The 19,101-nt window shown below is 46.8% G+C and overlaps 1 protein-coding gene across 2 annotated transcripts; it reads left to right on the plus strand.

Annotated features, from left to right (window-relative positions):
* The first annotated feature begins 11,771 nt into the window (after positions 1–11,771).
* Positions 11,772–16,074, plus strand: Ankrd40cl (ANKRD40 C-terminal like). 2 transcript variants are annotated; one of them, XM_057773410.1, is made up of 4 exons: positions 11,772–11,811; positions 13,465–13,548; positions 14,594–14,769; positions 15,931–16,074. In XM_057773410.1, exons 1-4 carry the CDS (start codon positions 11,772–11,774, stop codon positions 16,072–16,074), a joined length of 444 nt encoding a protein of 147 aa, XP_057629393.1. The 2 variants fall into 2 exon arrangements, with proteins under 2 accessions (XP_057629393.1, XP_057629394.1); XM_057773411.1 differs by lacking the exon at positions 13,465–13,548 and having other exon boundaries at positions 14,609–14,769.
* Positions 16,075–19,101: the final 3,027 nt, after the last annotated feature.

Raw genomic sequence — 19,101 nt, forward strand, 5'->3', positions numbered from 1 at the left:
AAACTGAGACCCAGATGGAGCTTGGGCTCCTTGGGTGGGCACGGCAGCGGTGAACACTGGCAACAATGTATCTGAAGTGGAAAGACACCCGGAAACGATGCTGAGTGAGGCCAGAGGCCATCTTTGTAGATGTCCACCAAGAAAAATGAGTGTCCAAAATCAAGAGCCATCTCCTCATTAGCTAGGATCCCAAGGAGAAGGAGGGCAAAAGCTTTTAGAGTACACCAAGGCAACCCTGAATTTTTCAGAAAAATGCTTTCAAACCACACAACACAGGAAAAGGAGACGGAGGTTGAAATTTCCACGGACAGAAAATAAAAATGCTCATGTCGGATTTGAATGGCTTGTCAAGCCTGAATCTACTATAGGGATCCCATCCAGGAAAACTTGCTCCCTCCCCCGCCCCCCCCCCCCCCCCGCCCCGTGCCTAAGAAAGCGAAGGTCGAAGAGAACACGAGGAACTGATATAGGAGATTTATAGAGAGACTTTGAAGTCTTGGTGAAGGCCTTGTTTTCATTAGGCACCTGCTGTATATCGGGAACCTTGGAAATGCCCAGCACCTGGAAGATGCCGGGCACCATGCTCACAATGAGATCCTGCTCTCCGCCCTCTCGGACAGCGCCCAGCGCAATGGGAATTCTTATTACTATTTTGTTGATGAGGGAAGTGCAGTACGGGAGTACTGAATGAGGGCGTCAGAATGCATGCTGCCCACGGGTCGGTTCAAATCACGTAAGGTGGCTTACAAAGATGGGTTTCTCAGAGAACCGGGAAAACAGCTCTGGGACTTTAAACCCGAAGGTGGTGTTGGGAGAGGATGAGAGAGGTTCAGGACGGAAGGAATTAACCGCAGGTTCTCGGAGAGAACGCAGGCAGGTATGGTGCGACCCCTCGTGGATGCAAGGGGAATGGCAGCATGGGGACCGCCTTGCCCCCGGTCCACGTGTGAGGAGGAGGGAGGGGAGGAGTTCAGCGGGGCTCAGAAGAGTAGAGAGAGGGGCACGTTGTGTGGAGTTGAAAGCCAACTCGGACGTGGAACAACAGTGACTATCCCAGGGGATCCAGGTCGAGGGAGGGGCATTCTGGGAAGAGGGAAAGAAAATAGACTGTCACTAAGTGTTGACTATCCACATGAGAAAAAGATACAAAAGCAAAAAAAGCCTTTTTTTTTTTTTTGGTAATTTTTTGTATATCAGTTAAAGATAATTGCCACACAAGCCTGGTGTCCTGTATTTGCCCTCCTAGTACCCAAGTCAGGGTGGAAGGTGAGAAAGGATGCCAGACAATTGTCTCTGATCTCTGCAGTCAAAACGAAAATGAGATACTTCTTCACACTCCCTTGGAGGCTAGAATTAAAAAGCCAGTAAATGCACAGCCGCTCAAGTTGGAGGCTGCGGGGGGGGGGGGGGACTAAGGAGAATTTCAAACTATTGCTAGCAGAATGTCTGCAAGGATACTCATGGGGTCACTGCTCCGTCTGGTCCTCGGCTTCACTCTGAGGACCATGTGGAGACGTTCATTGAGAAGAGCCTTCACACACTCCTTGTTTACGTGCAGGTGTGTGCCTCCTTATCTGTACGGGCCACGTGAAAACGTGCAGGACGCCTTGGAAGCCGAAAGGAGGGTCAGATCCCTTGGAACTGGAGTTACAGGCATTTGTGAGCCACCATGTAGGTGCTGGGAACAGAACCCAAGTCCTCTAGAAGAGAAATGTCCTTAACCACTGAGCTATGTCTCCAGCCCCTCTCTTTTTTAAGATGGACTCTCATGTAGCCCAAACTCATTGTGTAACCAAGGATGGCCTTAAACTTCTAATCCTTCTGCTTCTCTCTACATGCTGTACCAGGTTTTTTCTTTTGGGCCACCAACCAGCTCCCAAATTACGACACAGAGACTTAGTTATAAATACTTGGTCTTATCTTTTTTTTTTGAGATTTATTTATTTATTATGTATAAACATTCTGCCTTGATGTATGCCCACACGCCAGAGGAGGGCGCCAGATCTCAGTACAGATGGTTGTGAGCCACCATGTGGTTGCTGGGAATTGAACTCAGGACCTCTGGAAGAGCAGCCAGTGCTCTTAACCTCTGAGCCATCTCTCCAGCCCCCACTTGGCCTTATCTTATGCTTGTCCCACTAGCCCTAACAACTTAACCTGGTTCTCTTCATCTACACTTTTCCTGGGAGACTTACCTTCTTCCTTCCTGCATCTCTTATCTCACTGCTTCTTGGGTCTGGCTGACAGAAAGCTGCCTGGTTTCTGGCCTCAGGTGTGTCCCTCTCCTTCTCCCTTGTTCTCTCCTCCTAGAGTCCTCCTCCTATTTATTCTCTCTGCCTGCCAGCCCCGCCTATCCCTCTTCTGCCTAGCTACTGGCCATTCGGCTTTTTATTAGACCCATCAGGGGCCTTAGGCAGGCAAGGTGAAACAAATGCAACACAGTTTTACATTGTTAACAAAGACAACGTGTGTGTTTTTTTTTTTTTTTTTTGGTTTTTCGAGACAGGGTTTCTCTGTAGCTTTTGGTGCCTGTCCCGGAACTAGCTCTTGTAGACCAGGCTGGCCTCGAACTCCCAGAGATCCGCCTGCCTCTGCCTCCCGAGTGCTGGGATTAAAGGCGTGCACCACCACTGCCCGGCCACAAAATGTATCTTTTACTTGCTAGATAATTACACTTTAGTAAAGAAAATACTTTTATTGGAGGCTGGAGAGATGGCTCAGATGTTAAGAGCACTGACTGTCTTTCAGAGGTCCTGAGTTCAATTCTCAGCAACCACATGGTGGCTCACAGCCATCTGTAATGGTGCCCTCTTCTGGCCAGCAAGCATACAGACAGATTATTTATTTATTTATTATGTATACAGCATTCTGCCTGCATGTATGCCTGCCCACCAAAAGAGGGCACCATATCTCATTATAAATGGTTGTGAGCCACCATGTGGGTACTAGAAATTGAACTCAGGACCTTGGGAAGAGCTGTCACTGCTCTTAACCTCTGAGCCATCTCTCCAACCCTGCTCCCAGGATTTTTATCCTATAATAAAATGTGTGGGTATTTTTGTTGTTGTCTTTGTTTGTTTGTTTTGTGCTTGTTTGCTTGCTTTTTAAGACAGGGTTTCTTCGTATGCCTTCACTATCCTAGAACTAGTTGTGTAGACTAGGCTGGGTTCGAACTCACAGAGATCTACCTGCCTCTGCATCCCGAGTGCAGGGATTAAAGGGTGTGTGCCCCACCCGGCTAAAATGTCTTTTTTCATGAATTTAGAACTGTCAGGTGCAATGGTTAATACTATCAGTTTAACAGGAACCAGAAATAACCTGGAGGACAAATCTCCCAGCATGCCTGTGAGGAGGTCTCTAGCCTGGGCTAAATAAGGTGTGAAGACTGACCTAAGTATGGGTGGAGGTCCCAGAGTGTATAAAGAAGAGAAAGCTAGCTCAGCATAAGCATTCCTCTCTCTGCTTCTTGACTGCAGACACAGTGAGCAGCTGCCTCCTGTCTGCCATGTCCCCCTGCCGTGAGGGACTGTGCTCTCCACTCACGAGCTGAAATAAGCCCTTCCTTCCTCAAGAAGCTTTTGCCAGGTTTGTTTGTTTGTTTTTGTGACAGCAATGAGAAACGTTACTGCCACACTAAGATAGGCTGGTGGTGCACGCTTCTGAATCTTGCACTAGGGAGACAGAAGCAGGAAGGATCTCTATGAGTATGAGGCCAGCCTGGTCTACACAGCAAATTCCAGGGCAACAAAAACTCCATAGTGCAGCAGTGTCTCAAAAACAAGGTTTAAGATGCGACCAGCATACACAGCGTAGTGAATAGTTAAGACAAGTGCTGAGGAACTGGGAGATGACTGAGTGCAGAGGCTCTCGGTTGCCAAGCCTGATGATTCCAGCTGGATCCGAGAGCCCACATGATGGGAGGAAGGATACTTTAAAAATTAAGAAAACCTAAGTCATACAAAACTATCACAGCCTAAAAGCCTTTCTGGCACAGATGTCTGTCTCACTTGGATGATGAGCCTCTGATTTAATTTGGGACATTTTCAGAGAGATCCTTTGATTGTAATAATCTTTGAAGACCTCAGGAAAAAAGATTTCTGACTAAGTAAAAAAAAAAAGCAATAGGAATGACATCTTGGTGAGGAGGTAGAGAGTTGGGATCCCCTCCCAATGTCAGTGACAAAGCAGAGTGGCTGTTACTTTGAAAACAGTTTGGCAGCTCCTGAAAACATTAAACATGGGGTGGTTATGAACCAAATGCAATGCCTACGTATATATAATGTGTATGTGCACACACACACTCACACACATCAAAAAGGAATGAAGACACTAGTCTGTCCAAAATCTTGTTGGTCATGGTGTGCACACCTTTGATCCCAACACTTGAGATTGAGGAGCAGGAGGATCTCTGTGAGTTTGAGTTCAGCCTGGTCTACAGAGTGAGTTCCAGGACAAGCACAGATACATAGTGATACCTTGTCTTAAAAAAAAGGGGGGGGGAGGCTGGAGAGATGGCTCAGAGGTTAAGAGCATTGCCTGCTTGTTGTAGGAGCTGCGGGCTGTGTTCCTGCCGCCCCAGCTCCTGGTCGCCTGGCTAGCTTATGCCCCAAGAGAACAACACACAAACTGTATTCATTTAAACACTGCTTGGCCCACTAGCTCTAGCCTCTTACGGGCTAATGCTCATATTTTGCCTAACCCATTTTTAGTAATCTGTGTAGCACCAGTCTTACCGGGAAAGATTCAGCATGTCTGACCTGGCGGCTTGCTTCATCGCCTCTGCCCCGGAGAAGAGCAGCATCGCGTCTGGCTCTGAGAGGAGCTGCCCTGAATCTGAGCTCACTTCCTCTTCCTCCCAGCATTCTGTTCTGTTTACTCCACCCACCTATGTTCTAACCTATGAGGGCCAAGCAGTTTATTATTTAACCAATGACCTTCCTCCATCACCTGCTCTTCCAAAGGTCCTGAGTTCAATTCCCAGAAACCACATGGTGGCTCACAACCATCTGTAATGAGGTCTAGTGCCCTCTTCTGGCCTGCAGGCGTACACACCGACGGAATATTGTATACACAATAAATAAATAAATATTTTTTTTAAAAAGGCGAAAACAAAACAAGTACAACATAGTAGCTATCTAAAGAGTCATTGTAGCTCGAGTAAACATTAGAATGAAATAGTCGTCCTCACTGTATCCAGGGTAAACATTGGAACAGTTGGTTTCTAGGAGCACTTAGACCTTGAAGAAATTTTCGTAGGAAACAGTGGTTGTTCTCTGTTATCTGGAGAGTCGTTGTTCTGAAGGAGTTCTACAGCCTATGCATGGCTTTGATCACCGGACAATCCTGGCACACTTGGCACAACTTACATTATTGGACTGCAAACAGTACACAATAAGGACTAAAGCTGCAGGGGGTGATGTTTCCTTCTCAAAGGATACAGATTAGATCAGGGCTTTGGTATGAGGAACTTGTTTCACCCCAAAACCAGCTTCTGTGTAACTATCAATAACTACTCCTTTTTGCACAGCTGTTTGGGGCTCAGTTCGTCCAGGGAGGAACTGTTCCTCCCTGCTGACAGAACCTGAGTGACCCTCTTGCTTTGATCAGCCCATGAAACACAGAGCACCTGATACCACAATTTTGTGCAAGGCTGTGGCAGCATTGACCATCATTGCTCAAAATGGAACCAAAACAAATGTCCATCAATTTATGGGAAGAAAATACTGATCCAAACTGTAGCGGGGATGAGCCTTGAAAAAACCACGCAGAGCGAAAGAAGTCAGACACAGAACATTACATATCACTCCAGTGACAGGAAGTGTCCAGAACAGACAAATTCATAGGTCCAGAGAGTAGATGACATGTTATTAGGATGCGGAAGGGAAATGACACGTGACAGGTAATAAAGAATAAACACAGGGTATTATTTCAGAGTGATGAAACAAGATCTCAGTGAATGTTGCACAATGCCGTCCATGCATTAGGGAAAAAATACTTTTAAATGGGTCAGTATGGGCTGGAGGGCTAGCTCAGTTTGATCCCTGACACTGCAAGATACAGCAAGCAAAGTTTATGGTGTAAAAATCACCTTATAAAAATTTTTTTGAAAGCCGGGCGATGGTGGCGCACGCCTTTAATCCCAGCACTCGGGAGGCAGAGGCAGGCGGATCTCTGTGAGTTCAAGACCAGCCTGGTCTGCAGAGCTAGTTCCAGGACAGGCTCCAAAGCCACAGAGAAACTCTGTCTCGAAAAAACCAAAAAAAAAAAAAAAAAAAAAAAAAAATTTTTTTGAAGACAGCGCTGGCTGTCCTGAAACTATGTAGATCAGGCTGGCCTCAAACTCACAGAGATCTGCCTGCCTCTACCTCTGTTGGAATTAAAGGGGTGTGCCACCATACCCTGATAAGAATTTTGTTCTTGAAGAGGACTGAAGACCTAAGTTCAATCTCCAGAGTGGCTCACAACTACCTGTAACTCTAGCTCCAAGGGATCTGATGCCTCTGGCCTCTGTGGACACCTACAATCCCATGCACAGACGCACACAAACACACACACACACAGTCAAAATTAAAACTAAGCTTTAAAAATGTGTGTGTGTGTGTGCTTCCATGTGCATGCATGGAGACAGAAAAGGATAGTAGAGTGTTCTCTTGTCCTTTCGTCTCTGCTTACTCCTTTGAGGCAGGATCTCTCCCTGAACCTGGGTCTCACTTGTAGGCCGACTTTTCTTTCCCAACTGTTGCTTCCCAAATAACCACAGAGACTGGATATTAATTATAAATGCTAGGCTGATAGCTTAGGCTTGTCTCCAGCCAGCTCTTACAACTTAAAGGAACCCATTTCTATTCATCGACATGCTGCCCTGAGGCTTGTTCAACTCATCTGTAAACTTCCCCCGTTGCTTCTTCGGTGTCTGGCTCAAGACTCCTCAGGCTGCACCCTTCTCCTTCCCAGCATTCTCTCTGCTCTGAAAATCCCGCCCAGCTGTCAGCCAATCAGCATTTTAAGAACGAGAGCGCTGGTGCACGCCTTTAATCCCAGCACTCAGGAGGCAGAGGCAGGTGGATCTCTGTGAGTTCGAGACCAGCCTGGTCTACAAGCGCTAGTTCCAGGACAGGCTCCAAAACCACAGAAAACCTGTCTCGAAAAACCAAAAAAAAAAAAAAAAAAAAAAGCCGGGCGGTGGTGGCGCACGCCTTTAATCCCAGCACTCGGGAGGCAGAGGCAGGAGGATCTCTGTGAGTTCGAGACCAGCCTGGTCTACAAGAGCTAGTTCCAGGACAGGCTCCAAAGCCACAGAGAAACCCTGTCTCGAAAAACCAAAAAAAAAAAAAAAAAAAGAAAGAGAGCAACATTTTCACTGAACAGAAGGATTATCCCACAGCACTCGCTTTTCCGCCGGCGAGATGGGATCCCAGCAAGCCTCCTGAAGCCACCGCTTCTGTCCTCAGAGCCGAGGTTGCAAGCATGCAGGATGTCTGTCTCGTCATATGGACGGTGAGGTTTAAATTCTGGTCTCCATGATTATGCAGCAACTGCTCTTGACCAATAAACCATCTCTTCAGTCCCAGGGAGTGGGGGGAGCTCTTTGAATGCACGCAAAGAAAAAAAAATAAATACACCCTCAAGAAGAAAAAGAAAACAAGATACAGAAACAGCCTCCATGGACACTAGTGTGCCCTTCCTTTAGCCCAGTGATCTTGTGCTGAAGAATTTTCCTGCAGAGGCTTACACAGGTGTTTGGGTAAGCAAGGGTCTGGGAATGTGGCTTCAATGAGGAATCAGCCAGAAGCCCCCACTGCCACAACCTGAAATACTGATGCAGCTCATAAAAGAACCCATGATCCTCTATTAGGGCTGATTGTGCCCCTCCGTGCAGGGACTGTGACAAGCCTCCAGGCCTCTCTCTTTTAGAGGCTTTTGTTTTTGTGGGTGAAGTCCAGCAGGGACTCAAGTTGGTTCCGTCTGGAGCAATCTGTCAGGGTTTTGTTTTGCTCTTTTAGGCGTCATCACTGTGACAAAATACTGAGATAAACAACTGAGGAAAGATTTCTTTTGGCTTCCGAATTTAGAGGCCACATCCATGTCTGCGTGACGCCACCTCTGTGGTACTGTGTTGAGGCCAAGCATCAAGTGGAGGGGCATTGGCCACAACAAAATATTCACCTCAGGGCAGTCAGGGAGCCTCGATGAAAGGAGTGGCCCAGGAGAGACCCTCCCCTCCCCTTGGGGATCCACTTCCTCCAACTAGGCCTAACCTCCTAGTTAGCATTTTTTTTTTTTTTTTTTTTTTTTTTTTTGGTTTTTCGAGACAGGGTTTCTCTGTGGCTTTGGAGCCTGTCCTGGAACTAGCTCTGTAGACCAGGCTGGTCTCGAACTCACAGAGATCCGCCTGCCTCTGCCTCCCGAGTGCTGGGATTAAAGGCGTGCGCCACCATCGCCCGGCCTAGTTAGCATTCTTAAAACCCAGTAAGCTCTCTATAGCACTACCAGCTGGGAGACTTCATACCCAAAACCAACAAGCTTGTGTTTTATCGAGCCAGTAGTTGAGTTTTTCCCCTGTACTATTTATCAGATAAGAAACTGTGTTGGTCTCAGACTCACCGGAGGCTTTTGGGGTTCGGTGGTTCCATACCACTGGACCTTTTAGGATCACCAGGACTCCCCAGCTGTCTTTCCCACACCGCATGGGAATGCAGAAGCTGCTATGCTTGCCTCCACATCTCCTTCCTCAGTCATTAAAAACCTTTCCCCCCCAAACACTGTGTACCTTAGCTTAAACAACAGAACTGGAGGCATAGCTCAGTTGGTAGGGTGCTCGTCCGGCATGCACAAAGCCCCAAGGTTCACTCCCCAATATCACATAACTCAGGTGTAGTGGTGCGTTCCCATGAGCCCAGCACTTGGCGTGAGGGAGTCATAAGTTCAAGGTGATTCTCATCTACCATCTAGGGAGTAGGAGGCCAGCCTGGGATACATTAGACCTTGTTTCTTTTTATTTTTTTATTTTTTTTTTTATTTTTCGAGACAGGGTTTCTCCATAGCTTTTGGTTCCTGTCCTGGCACTAGCTCTTGTAGACCAGGTTGGCCTCGAACTCACAGAGATCCGCCTGCCTCTGCCTCCCGAGAGCTGGGATTAAAGGCGTGCACCACCACCGCCCGGCTTAGACCTTGTTTCTAAGTAAATAATAAAGACAGGAATGTTAACAGCTTCCAGCGGTGGAACCCAAGGTATGGGAAAACAATCTTGAAGTTATCGCTCGTATGAGCATGATGTGTGGGGACGGGGACGTGTGGGTACCACAGTGGGTGCATAGAGGTCAGAGGGCAACTTCCAGAAGTCTGTTCTTCCCTTCCACATTTACGTGGCTTCCAGGGATGGAGCTCAGGTTGCAGGCTTTCACAGCAAGCGCCCACTGCTAATGCCACCTTGCTGCCCCATCTGAGTTTAATTGTGTGTACATGCGTGTGTGTTTGTGTGTATGTATGCCTGCATGTGTGTGGCTGTGACTGCACAGGCTGCCTGATCTTTGTTCCCCAAAAGACATTGTCCTTATTATAAACTCTATGCTAACTAGCCTTCCCTTGGCTGGGGGAGGGGTCAGGAGAGCACTGTCTGCTTTCAAAGGCTGATTGGTGCGAGCATCCCTGAAAACCCTGTGTGGAGCCAGGTGGTAATGAAGTACACTTTTAATCCCAGCACTCAGGAGGCAGAGGCAGGCGATCTCTGAGTTCAAGGCCAGCCTGGTCTACAGAACAAGTTCAGGACAACACAGAGAAACCCTGTCTCAGGAAAAAGGAAAAGGAAAGAGACCAGCATGGAAAAAAAAAGGCAGTCACTATCTGCGCTCTGCCCAAATGCACGTGAAGACGCATGAAAGAATGAGCTGGGAGTGTAACTCAGTGGTAAAGCCTGCACATGGAGATCAGGGGTGACACTGAGGAGTTGGTTTTCTCCTTCCATTCTTAACTGGGTTCAGGAAATTGAACTCAAGTTGTCAGGCTTAGTGACCCTTTTACCTACTGACCCATTTTACCTGTTCTTAGTACACTTTTCTGGTTTTGTTTTTGTTTTTCTGAGACAGGGTTTCTGTCGCTTTGGAGCTTATCCTGAAACTAGCTCTTGTAGACCAGGCTGCCATGAACTCAGAGATCCACCTGCCTCTGCCACCCGAGTGCTGGGATGAAAGGTGTGTGCCACCACCGCCTGGCCTTAGTACACTTTTAAATGGAAATATATATATATATATATGGGAAAAAAACCTCCCACAACAATGGTTAGGGGAAAAATGTCAGAAAATAAAATCTATGGAGGGGAATCTAGCTCTCCTGGCTGTGGAAAACAAAGTATAGTCCTCTATAACTACCAGTGACATCCCAGCATGAGTTAGAGAAGATGAGATACAGGGAAACAGTACAGTGAAGGTGATCTCAAATCAGGGCTGGTGGCACTGTGATGGGAAGGAAATGGTGTGGCTGGGTGACTGAGTGCACACATGGGCACTGAGAGGACAAGCCGACACAACACGTATAGGGATGAGCAGAGGCTTTCCCTCAGTGTGTCAGCTGCAGCTCCTGCCCCCCGAGTCTGTTTCAACAGGTGGGGTGATCCAGGATGCCTGTTTCTGGCTCACCACACCCTGGAAGCCCAGCTGGCCAAAGTACAATTCCATATCCATGCTCAGGTCAGGCAGACCTACTTCCTCCTGTGGGTCACTCCTACCTTCTCCTTACCTGGCAGGAAGGCATCATCAGCATGGTGGGGGAGGGGGCAACCATGCCACCCAAGTCTATCGCCAGCCTGTGCCTTGCTGGCCACATGACTGTCAAGCATTTCATTTCCTTGGACCTCAGTTTCTTCTTTTGCAACCTGAAGCAATTTGGGTAAATTAGTGATTCTCAACCATAGCTGTACATTACAACCAGGACTTTAACCACTGGTTCCAGTGCCTGCAGCGCACCCCAGATGGCTTAACTCAGATCGCTTAACTGGGGGCCCAACCAGGCAGTCAGTTTCCTGCAGTAGGTGTGTGTCTCATCTAAGACCTCTAGGCTCCTCCGGTGTTTGGAGGCTCACTGGATGGACTGTCCATTTGCTGTCTTCTGTCACAGGAAACGCCAGTCACACACACATTTGGCTTCAGTCCATGCTCCTCCTACTTAACAGTCTGCTTTTGAGAGCTCAGGACAGCAGCCTCACTGGGGACTTTGTCCAGCCCCACCCACCCTTCAGCTAGCCCTGCCCCAGCCCGCCTCTTGCCCTTTGATGCTTACAATCAAGAGATCATTTTCACAAGCCATCCTGCCCAGGTATGGCCAGGGGCTTCCAGCTTCTTTCCAGGCATGCATAGCAACCGAGGGAGGGGCTGGGAGAGCAGGACTGTCCAATCCTGGGAATGGAGGGCTTGGTATTTCTATCCCTGATACGAATCCACAAGTATTTTCCAAGGAAAGTCTGACTCTGGTGGAGGGTTCTGGGGTGCCTGGTTGGTCCCTGGTACTCAGGCCAGAGCAAAGGGCTCCATTTCCACCCAAGTGTTATTCCCCTGCGTTATAACCAGGGATCACAGCCTAGGAAGGGAAACACTTTGACCTTCAGTCTCTGCGAGTCACGTGGCATACCTGAGCCTGTGCACTTGGCAATAAACACGACCTTGTCCATTTTACAGGGCCAGTGACAGTATATACTATCTTACTACACATACTTGAGATGCTAGGAAACACATTTGGTTGGGAGCTTATACTAACTTGAGAGGGGCCACTCATCTGTCATGGAGGAGCCTGAACAGGACATCAGGGAGACGCTGGCAGGTGAGTGGATCCTGTTTTCAACAGTCCTCCAAGGGAATAGTGGCAGAGTGCGGTGTGCAGGTGGTGGCTAGTGCCATAGGTAGTGGGCCAGTCGTGAGCAGAGCAACTGGACCCAGGGTTCTCTCCCTCCCCAAGCATTATCTGGTCCTAACCAGTGCTAGGAGGGCCTTCTGAGCATTCCTCTTTCTTCTAGCCACCCCGTGGGGTAGGGCTTACTAGCCTCATTTTCTTGTAGAATTCAGGCCCCAATTTGTTCCCTCCCAATTAGATTTGGGAAAGTTCCTGAGAGTTGAGATACACAAACCTAATGTTCCATTTACAGGCGGTGTCTGAGATGCGCCCCAGCCTCCTGGGCATAGGGTTGAGTCTCCTCCATGGCTCAGGTTGGAAGAACAGACAAAACCTCATTAATCCCTTTGTGCTGAGGAAAGGGACATTCATTACTGCCGTGAGAGGAGGGGGCTGTGCTGACCAGGACTGTCTCCTTGCTGGGAGCTATTTGACGCTGCTGTACAAGTAGGGCTTGCATTTGGAGACCCAAGGCTTAGTGTTCTGGGCTGCTGGCCTGAAAGTACCCATTCTAGCTCCCACACTGTTAGGTACTGTGCTCTGTCTTTACCTGGGCACCACTGCAATTTCCCCTTATTACCATCTGCCTTTTCTACCCTCTTGTAAAGACCCATTCATGGCTATTGCTCTGTGGTGTTGGGGACTGAACCAATGGCCTCAGGCATGACGGGCAAGTGCTGTACCACTGAGCAATTTCCTCGGCCCCTCAAGGTTTTTTTTTTTTAAGACAGGGTTTCCTCCTGTAGCCCTGGCTGTCCTGGAACTCAACTCACTCTGTAGACCAGCCTGGCCTCAAACTCAAGAGATGGACCTGCCTCTGCCTCCCAGATTAAAGGTGTGGACCACCACAACCCAATTCCTCCAAGTATTTTTTGATTTGTTTTGAGACAGGGTTTCTCTGTGTAGTAGCCTGAGATCAGGCTGGCCTCAAATCCACCTGTCTCTAAGGAAGATTTTTAATGCTTTTCTTTCTGTATGTAGCTATGCTAGAGACCTGGAAACACAAACACTGCATAGCAAAGCCAGCAGCAGAAACTCAAGGGGACAGTTTGTAAGCATTTCTTCCCCAGATCAGACACCACTGTAAAACACTGAATTGGCTTCCTTTCAGGATTTGGCTGGTAGTTAAGAAAAGTTCCTCAAAAGCCGGGCAGTGGTGGTGCACACCTTTAATCCCAGCACTCGGGAGGCAGAGGCAGGCGGATCTCTGGGAGTTCAAGGCCAGCCTGGTCTACAAGAGCTAGTTCCAGGACAGGCTCCAAAACCACAGAGAAACCCTGCCTCGAAAAAGCAAAAAAGGAAAGTTCCTCAAGAGCAAAACTAGGGGGCTATGGGATAGCCACAAAAGCCTAAGACCTGAGCCCAATCCTCAGAGCCCACTTACCAGGGGTGCTCTGACCTTTTACACATTCACTGTGGCATGCCCTACCTGGAAATAAAAAAGCTTTTATTCTTAAGATTAAATCTGATTAGTCCTTTTCCTGGCCTTCCTGTGAAAGGGAAGAATAGACTCGGGTGATAAGCAGGAAGCGGAGGCTGGGGACTACTCCTTCTCAGCCCATCTCTTCCCTAACTCTCCCCCAGGTGAAAATGAACAAGGCATGAATGCGAATCCACACTTGTCAACTGATTCATGTAATGGCAAAACTGACACCACCGCGGGTGTAGGTAAGGACCATGTAGGCCTGTGCTCGCCATGTGGTTTACCAGTGTAGTTCTAGTTCACACTGTTCTTGAGATAGTAAATTGACAAGATTGACACTCTAGGCCATAGTCCCCAAAATACTGACTCATCCTACCTACGAGATGCCAGAAGAATCACACCCATTGGCCAGCACCTTGTCCAGACTTCCTAGTAACTTCTCAATTGGCCAACTAAGTACCATGACTGCTACACACTGCCAATGCACTAAATACCCATTGCATATTTTACTTTTATATGTAGGGGTGCTTTTCTGCATGTGTGTCTGTGAACTACACGTGTTCTTGATGCCTTCAGAGGCCAGAAGTGGGCCCTGGATCCCCTGGGACTGGAATTTCTGTACGGGTCCTCCGGTAGAACAGCTCTTAACTACTGAGGCATCTCTCCAGCCCTCACTGCATACACAAATCTCTTACTACAGGCTCGAAGTATAGTTCAGGATAAGTGCTTACCCTACATATATTTAACACTCTGGATTTGACCCTCAACTCCAAGAAAGGAAGAAGCTAAGTGTGAGGTGCATGCCTAGAATTTCTAACACTTGGACAGCTGAGGTAGAACTTTAAGGTGTCTGAGACCCACTTCCAAAGATAAATAGGAGCTAGAGAGATAGCACAGTAAGCTGTTCTTCTAGGAGCCCAGTATGGTTCTTATCTGGCAGCTCACAACTGGCAAGAACTCCAGCTCAGGAGGACCTGACAGTCTTTGTGGCCACAGGTACCTGCATACACATGGCAGATACTTAAAAGTCTTTTTCAAGAAATTAAACAAAATGCCCCAAGTGGACTAGCTGGTATCAAGCTCCAAGCTTTCTGTCTGTAGTAGACCTGACATTGGCATACAACTTCAGCCAGTCCAGCAATCTTAGTCTCAGCTTATAAAGTATCTACACAGCTCCGAGTCTACTTATCTTCAGGTTTTTAGGATCATCTTTGCTGTGATAACTGATGTCAACAATCTTTAAAATGCGTATTTTATCTAAAATAAATGTTTGAATTTATGGGTGATCAGCGCTGGTGCTTAAAGTAAGAATTCAGAACTCCAAAGAAAATGACTTCATTGAAATTGAACTGCACAGACAAGAGCTGAGTTACCAGAACCTACTTCACGTGAGCTGCTGTGAACTGGGGATCCACCCAGAGCAAGTGGAGAAGATAAGGAAGCTGCCAAACACACTGCTCAGAAAGGTAGGTCACACACCGCCCAATACACAATCTGTGGGTGAACAATGCTCCGCAGAGCCAATCCTTTAGTTTCTAAGTACCAAGTCCATGGTGGAAACGGCCTCGAGGGCCACTGACTTTCGCTGGTTCCACAAACCTAATTCAGACATTTCTTAAAACACCTGACAACTGACACCTCAATTTAAGAAATTTACATTTAGCTCTGTCAATCTCTGCAACCCTGACTGGCTAATAAAACCAGCATTGTCCTCAGACTGGAACACGGCACGCCCTTACCACTTGGAGAAGGTGCATCTTTGCAATCCCCAGAAATGTTTGATTTTTTTCCCCAGGCTGAAAATGTATACTTCAAGTTTTAATAGATTTCATTTCTTAGGAATCTTTTTTCACCAGGCAATAGTAGCACATGCCTTTAATCCCAGGACTCAGGAGGCAGAGGCAGGAGGATCTGAGTTAAGAACAGCCTGGTCTGTAAGAGCTAGTTCCAGGACAGGTTCCAAAGCAACGGAGAAAGACTGTCTCAAACTCCCCTCCCTCACAGATAAAAGGGAAAAAAGATTTTTTCCAGCTGGGTGTGGTGGCACATACCTTTAATCCCAGTACTTAGGAGGCAGGGAGATCTCTGAGTTTGAGGCCAGCCTGGGCTACACAGAGAAACCCTGTCTTAAAAACCAAAGCCAACAAATAGAAATCCCCCCCCCACACACACACACAGTTGGGTGTAGTGGTGTACACCTTTAATCCCAGCACTTGGGAGTCAGAAGCTGTTGGACAATCTCTGAGGCCAGCCTGGTCTTCACTGAGTTCCAGGACCCTCCCCCATGCCCCTGGCAGCTTCATTGATGTACTCTTTGTAAACTATCATTGCCACAGGATAATCATACTTTCCAGATAGCTTTAACATGAAAAATAAATATGAACTAGGCTCGAGGGCACACACCTTGACACTCCCAGCATTTGGGGAAGCAGAGGTAGATGGATCTGAGTTCTAGACCAGCCAGGACTACAGAGAGAGCTCATCTCAAAAATAAAGTTTTAAAAATAAGCCAACTGCTGATGATTCACCACGGAGACAAAGGCCAACCTGAAATGGCCAACGGTAAGCCTTATTCCACTGACGTTACACAGTGTTCTGGAATCACTAAGTCTTTCCATAACTTTTAGGACAAAGACATTCAAAGACTCCAAGACTTTCAGGAGATAGAGCTCTTGGTGAAGAGCGGGAAGTGTGAGCACACTCGGCACACGACGTCACCTCTTATGGAGAGGCCCTGCTACAACAGCAAAGCTGCAACACTGACTTACTAGTTCCAGAAGAGCGGTGTCTGCAGTCACCGTCAACCACGAGGCCTAGACCCACGTGACGATCAGCTAACCATATCTGAACTTTGGAAAATTTCCTCATTTCCAAGCTCTCTGAGCAGGAGCTGTTTACCCACAAGAGGCCAAGTGTATTTTGAAGTGCTGCACCCCAATACTGACACTCAACTACTGAGCTGCATACACACCCAGTCCCACTTACCTATGAAGTGGATTTAGGATCTGAGTAAACAATCGGCTTAAGGCTAAGACAGCTCATGAATACAGCTTGCATCACTGCAGCTGGTGGCGGCTTCACTGGCTTACCGAAGTACAAGGTTGGTGGTGTTCACATCCCAAGCTAGTCCTCTTGGCGTGTTTTTAGATGGCTGTCACTTTAAAAGCACTCAGCTGTGACCTGCCCACACCCACTCACCCATCTGTCTTTACATAGCCATTTCTCCTCAAATATCAAGTCACCCCCGATCCTTGAGTTTAATTAAAACACCAGGGCTCCTTGTGGACCAACACATCCTATTTGTATTCTCAGCTCAAGAGAGTTCACTGCTTCCTTATTACCGACTTCCCAGCAGCTGAGATTTGATGTAAGGATTACCCAACAGTCGGAGGAAAATGGCTTATATGGTATGTGATTCATTTCACACTCCTGTACCTGCAATGTGCCCGATATTCAGGTCTCTGATGAAAGGGGCACTGTGAGAATTTGTGCACTTGAGGTGTTCAGCTCCAGGATTCCGGTAACTGTGATTGTGACTGGACAGGATGGATCCAGAAGTGGTAACCCCCGTTTCACTTTCAATAATAAGGAAAAGTTAGGCAGGGGTTTGAGGCTAGTTAGGTTAATAGCTAGGAATCACTAGCTGTACAACACTGAGAACTGTTTTAAAATAAATTTCTTTAGAAAAAAATTTTAATTGATACACAACAAATTACTTAGGAGGGTAATACTATCCTAATGGCAGAACGTATGTAGGTGCTATCCAGTGGCTACAGTAACTAAATCACAAGGCTAATGAGCAAATTCTTACCTGCTCCAAATTAATAAGCACACTTCAGTATAAAACAAAATAAGGGGGGGGCACACATGGAGCTCTAGTAGAAGGTTTTGGACCTCCTGTGTAGCTGAGAAATAACCCCGAACCTCCCGCGTGCTGGGATTACAGACTCAAAGACCTAAAACAAAACTTGAGAGCTTCAAGACGTGCACTAAGATTTACTTCATATCTTGAATGTGAAAACAGGAAACAACTCCACCAAATAACTCTCAAACTTTTCTAAGTGAAATGAACCCCACAGCAGAATACCAGACCAAAAGCCCCAAACACAGGAGTTACAATAAAATCAACACCCTTGACTTCTAGATGCACACAATCAATCCGCTTATTACAGTGATAGAGACTGGTAAGTAACCACCTCCTTTTGTGCTGTGCTCACGGAAGTAGTCCAGGCATAACTCAAGAGCTGCGAGGAGGCAGCCACAAACGGTAGGTCAGTAGGTGTGCGCGTGAGGACCTGTTCTCCTTGCTCATCTGCTCCATTAAGAGCCTCAGCTTGCCAGGCAGTGGTAGCATACACCTTTCTTTAATCCCAGACCTCAGCCTGGCCTACAGAGGGAATTCTAGGACAGTCAGGGTTACAGAGAAACCCTGTCCTGAAAACTAAAAAGAGCAAATAAATAAAAAAAATAAATAAATGGTTGCTCCTCGGCTTACCTTGAAAGGACCCGAGGAGTGTGATGAGGAACAACCACTAGGAACTAATGCTTGGCTGTGTGAACCCTAAGCATCTGTAGGGACTTTTCAAGTCCTAATCAGTTTTCTTGAAAAGTAAACATTTTTGTTAATTCCTCGTGGCACTTAAACCTCCCTTGGAAAGCTGCTTAGGATAGAAAGGCACATTCACCCTTGGCTGCCATCTAAATGAAAGGAAAGATGTGGCACACTGTGCGCATGTCCTGTAGGTAGTGTGAGTGGGGTGCTGTTCTTAGAACCTAAGCAACTGGGAGGAAGATTTCCAAGTTCCAAGCTAGCCTGAGCTACACAGTAAGACCATTTAAAGAATAAAAGGAAAAAGTGTGCTTTTAAAATCTTCCATGCACTGAGGTTAATTTAGTATGTTTATTAGTCACTACCTACACCAAAAACCTTTCCCACTTAAAAACTTTTATTAAGATATAGCATATACACAAAAGCACACAAACATACAATTCGAAATGAAAAGAGCTCGTCCAGCTTGAGAAAGACAGTGGCCATTCCTCTGAAAATCCCTTCGCCCTCCAAGGTCATTCTCAAAGTAGCCACTAACTGTGATCTGTATGTCAACTGTTTCGTGTTTCTTTCATTTACCATGTATTTTAACAGCCTGTTTTGACCTTTACCAAAGTGAACCATAACGGGTAGATTCTTCTGTGGCTTGCTTTTTGGGGACATTATTACATCTTGCAATATCCATGGTCACAGTGGAGCCAAAGTTCATGTTCACACCTGTGAATTCCGTAATGGGGTGTGTCTGTCACACTAGTTATCCGACACAAATGCTGATGGGATCTTCCCAGGGCTTTGTTGGTCTGGGTTTTCTTTTCTTCATTACACAAGATGACATTAAGACATTTTATCATCCATCTCCTGGCAACATTTAAGAGTTTCTCAAGAATATGTACCTAGGGCTGAGTACAGCACACTTAGCTGTGCCAAATTGTTTCCAAAGTTGCTCCTAAAAAACCTGCTGACAGACAACTGATCTGTCTGAGATGGCTGAGAAGAAACAGACCAACTATGAAACTCTGAAAATGCATTTTAATAGAAAATTCATAATTCTGACACAATGAAAATGCCATTTACCCTGTTTCAACTAACTTGAAACACTTTTAAAAGCAACACACTCAACTTCAAAGTACTGTATCCTACATCTCAAAATGTTTCCATATATAGTACCTGAAAAAGGCAAATTCAGAACATATATGATGGACACCATCACATATGAAAAGACATCTATATTGTATGTCCCACCTCCTAC

The sequence above is a fragment of the Chionomys nivalis genome, chromosome 7 (assembly GCF_950005125.1).
Source record: "Chionomys nivalis chromosome 7, mChiNiv1.1, whole genome shotgun sequence".
Lineage (NCBI taxonomy): Eukaryota > Metazoa > Chordata > Mammalia > Rodentia > Cricetidae > Chionomys > Chionomys nivalis.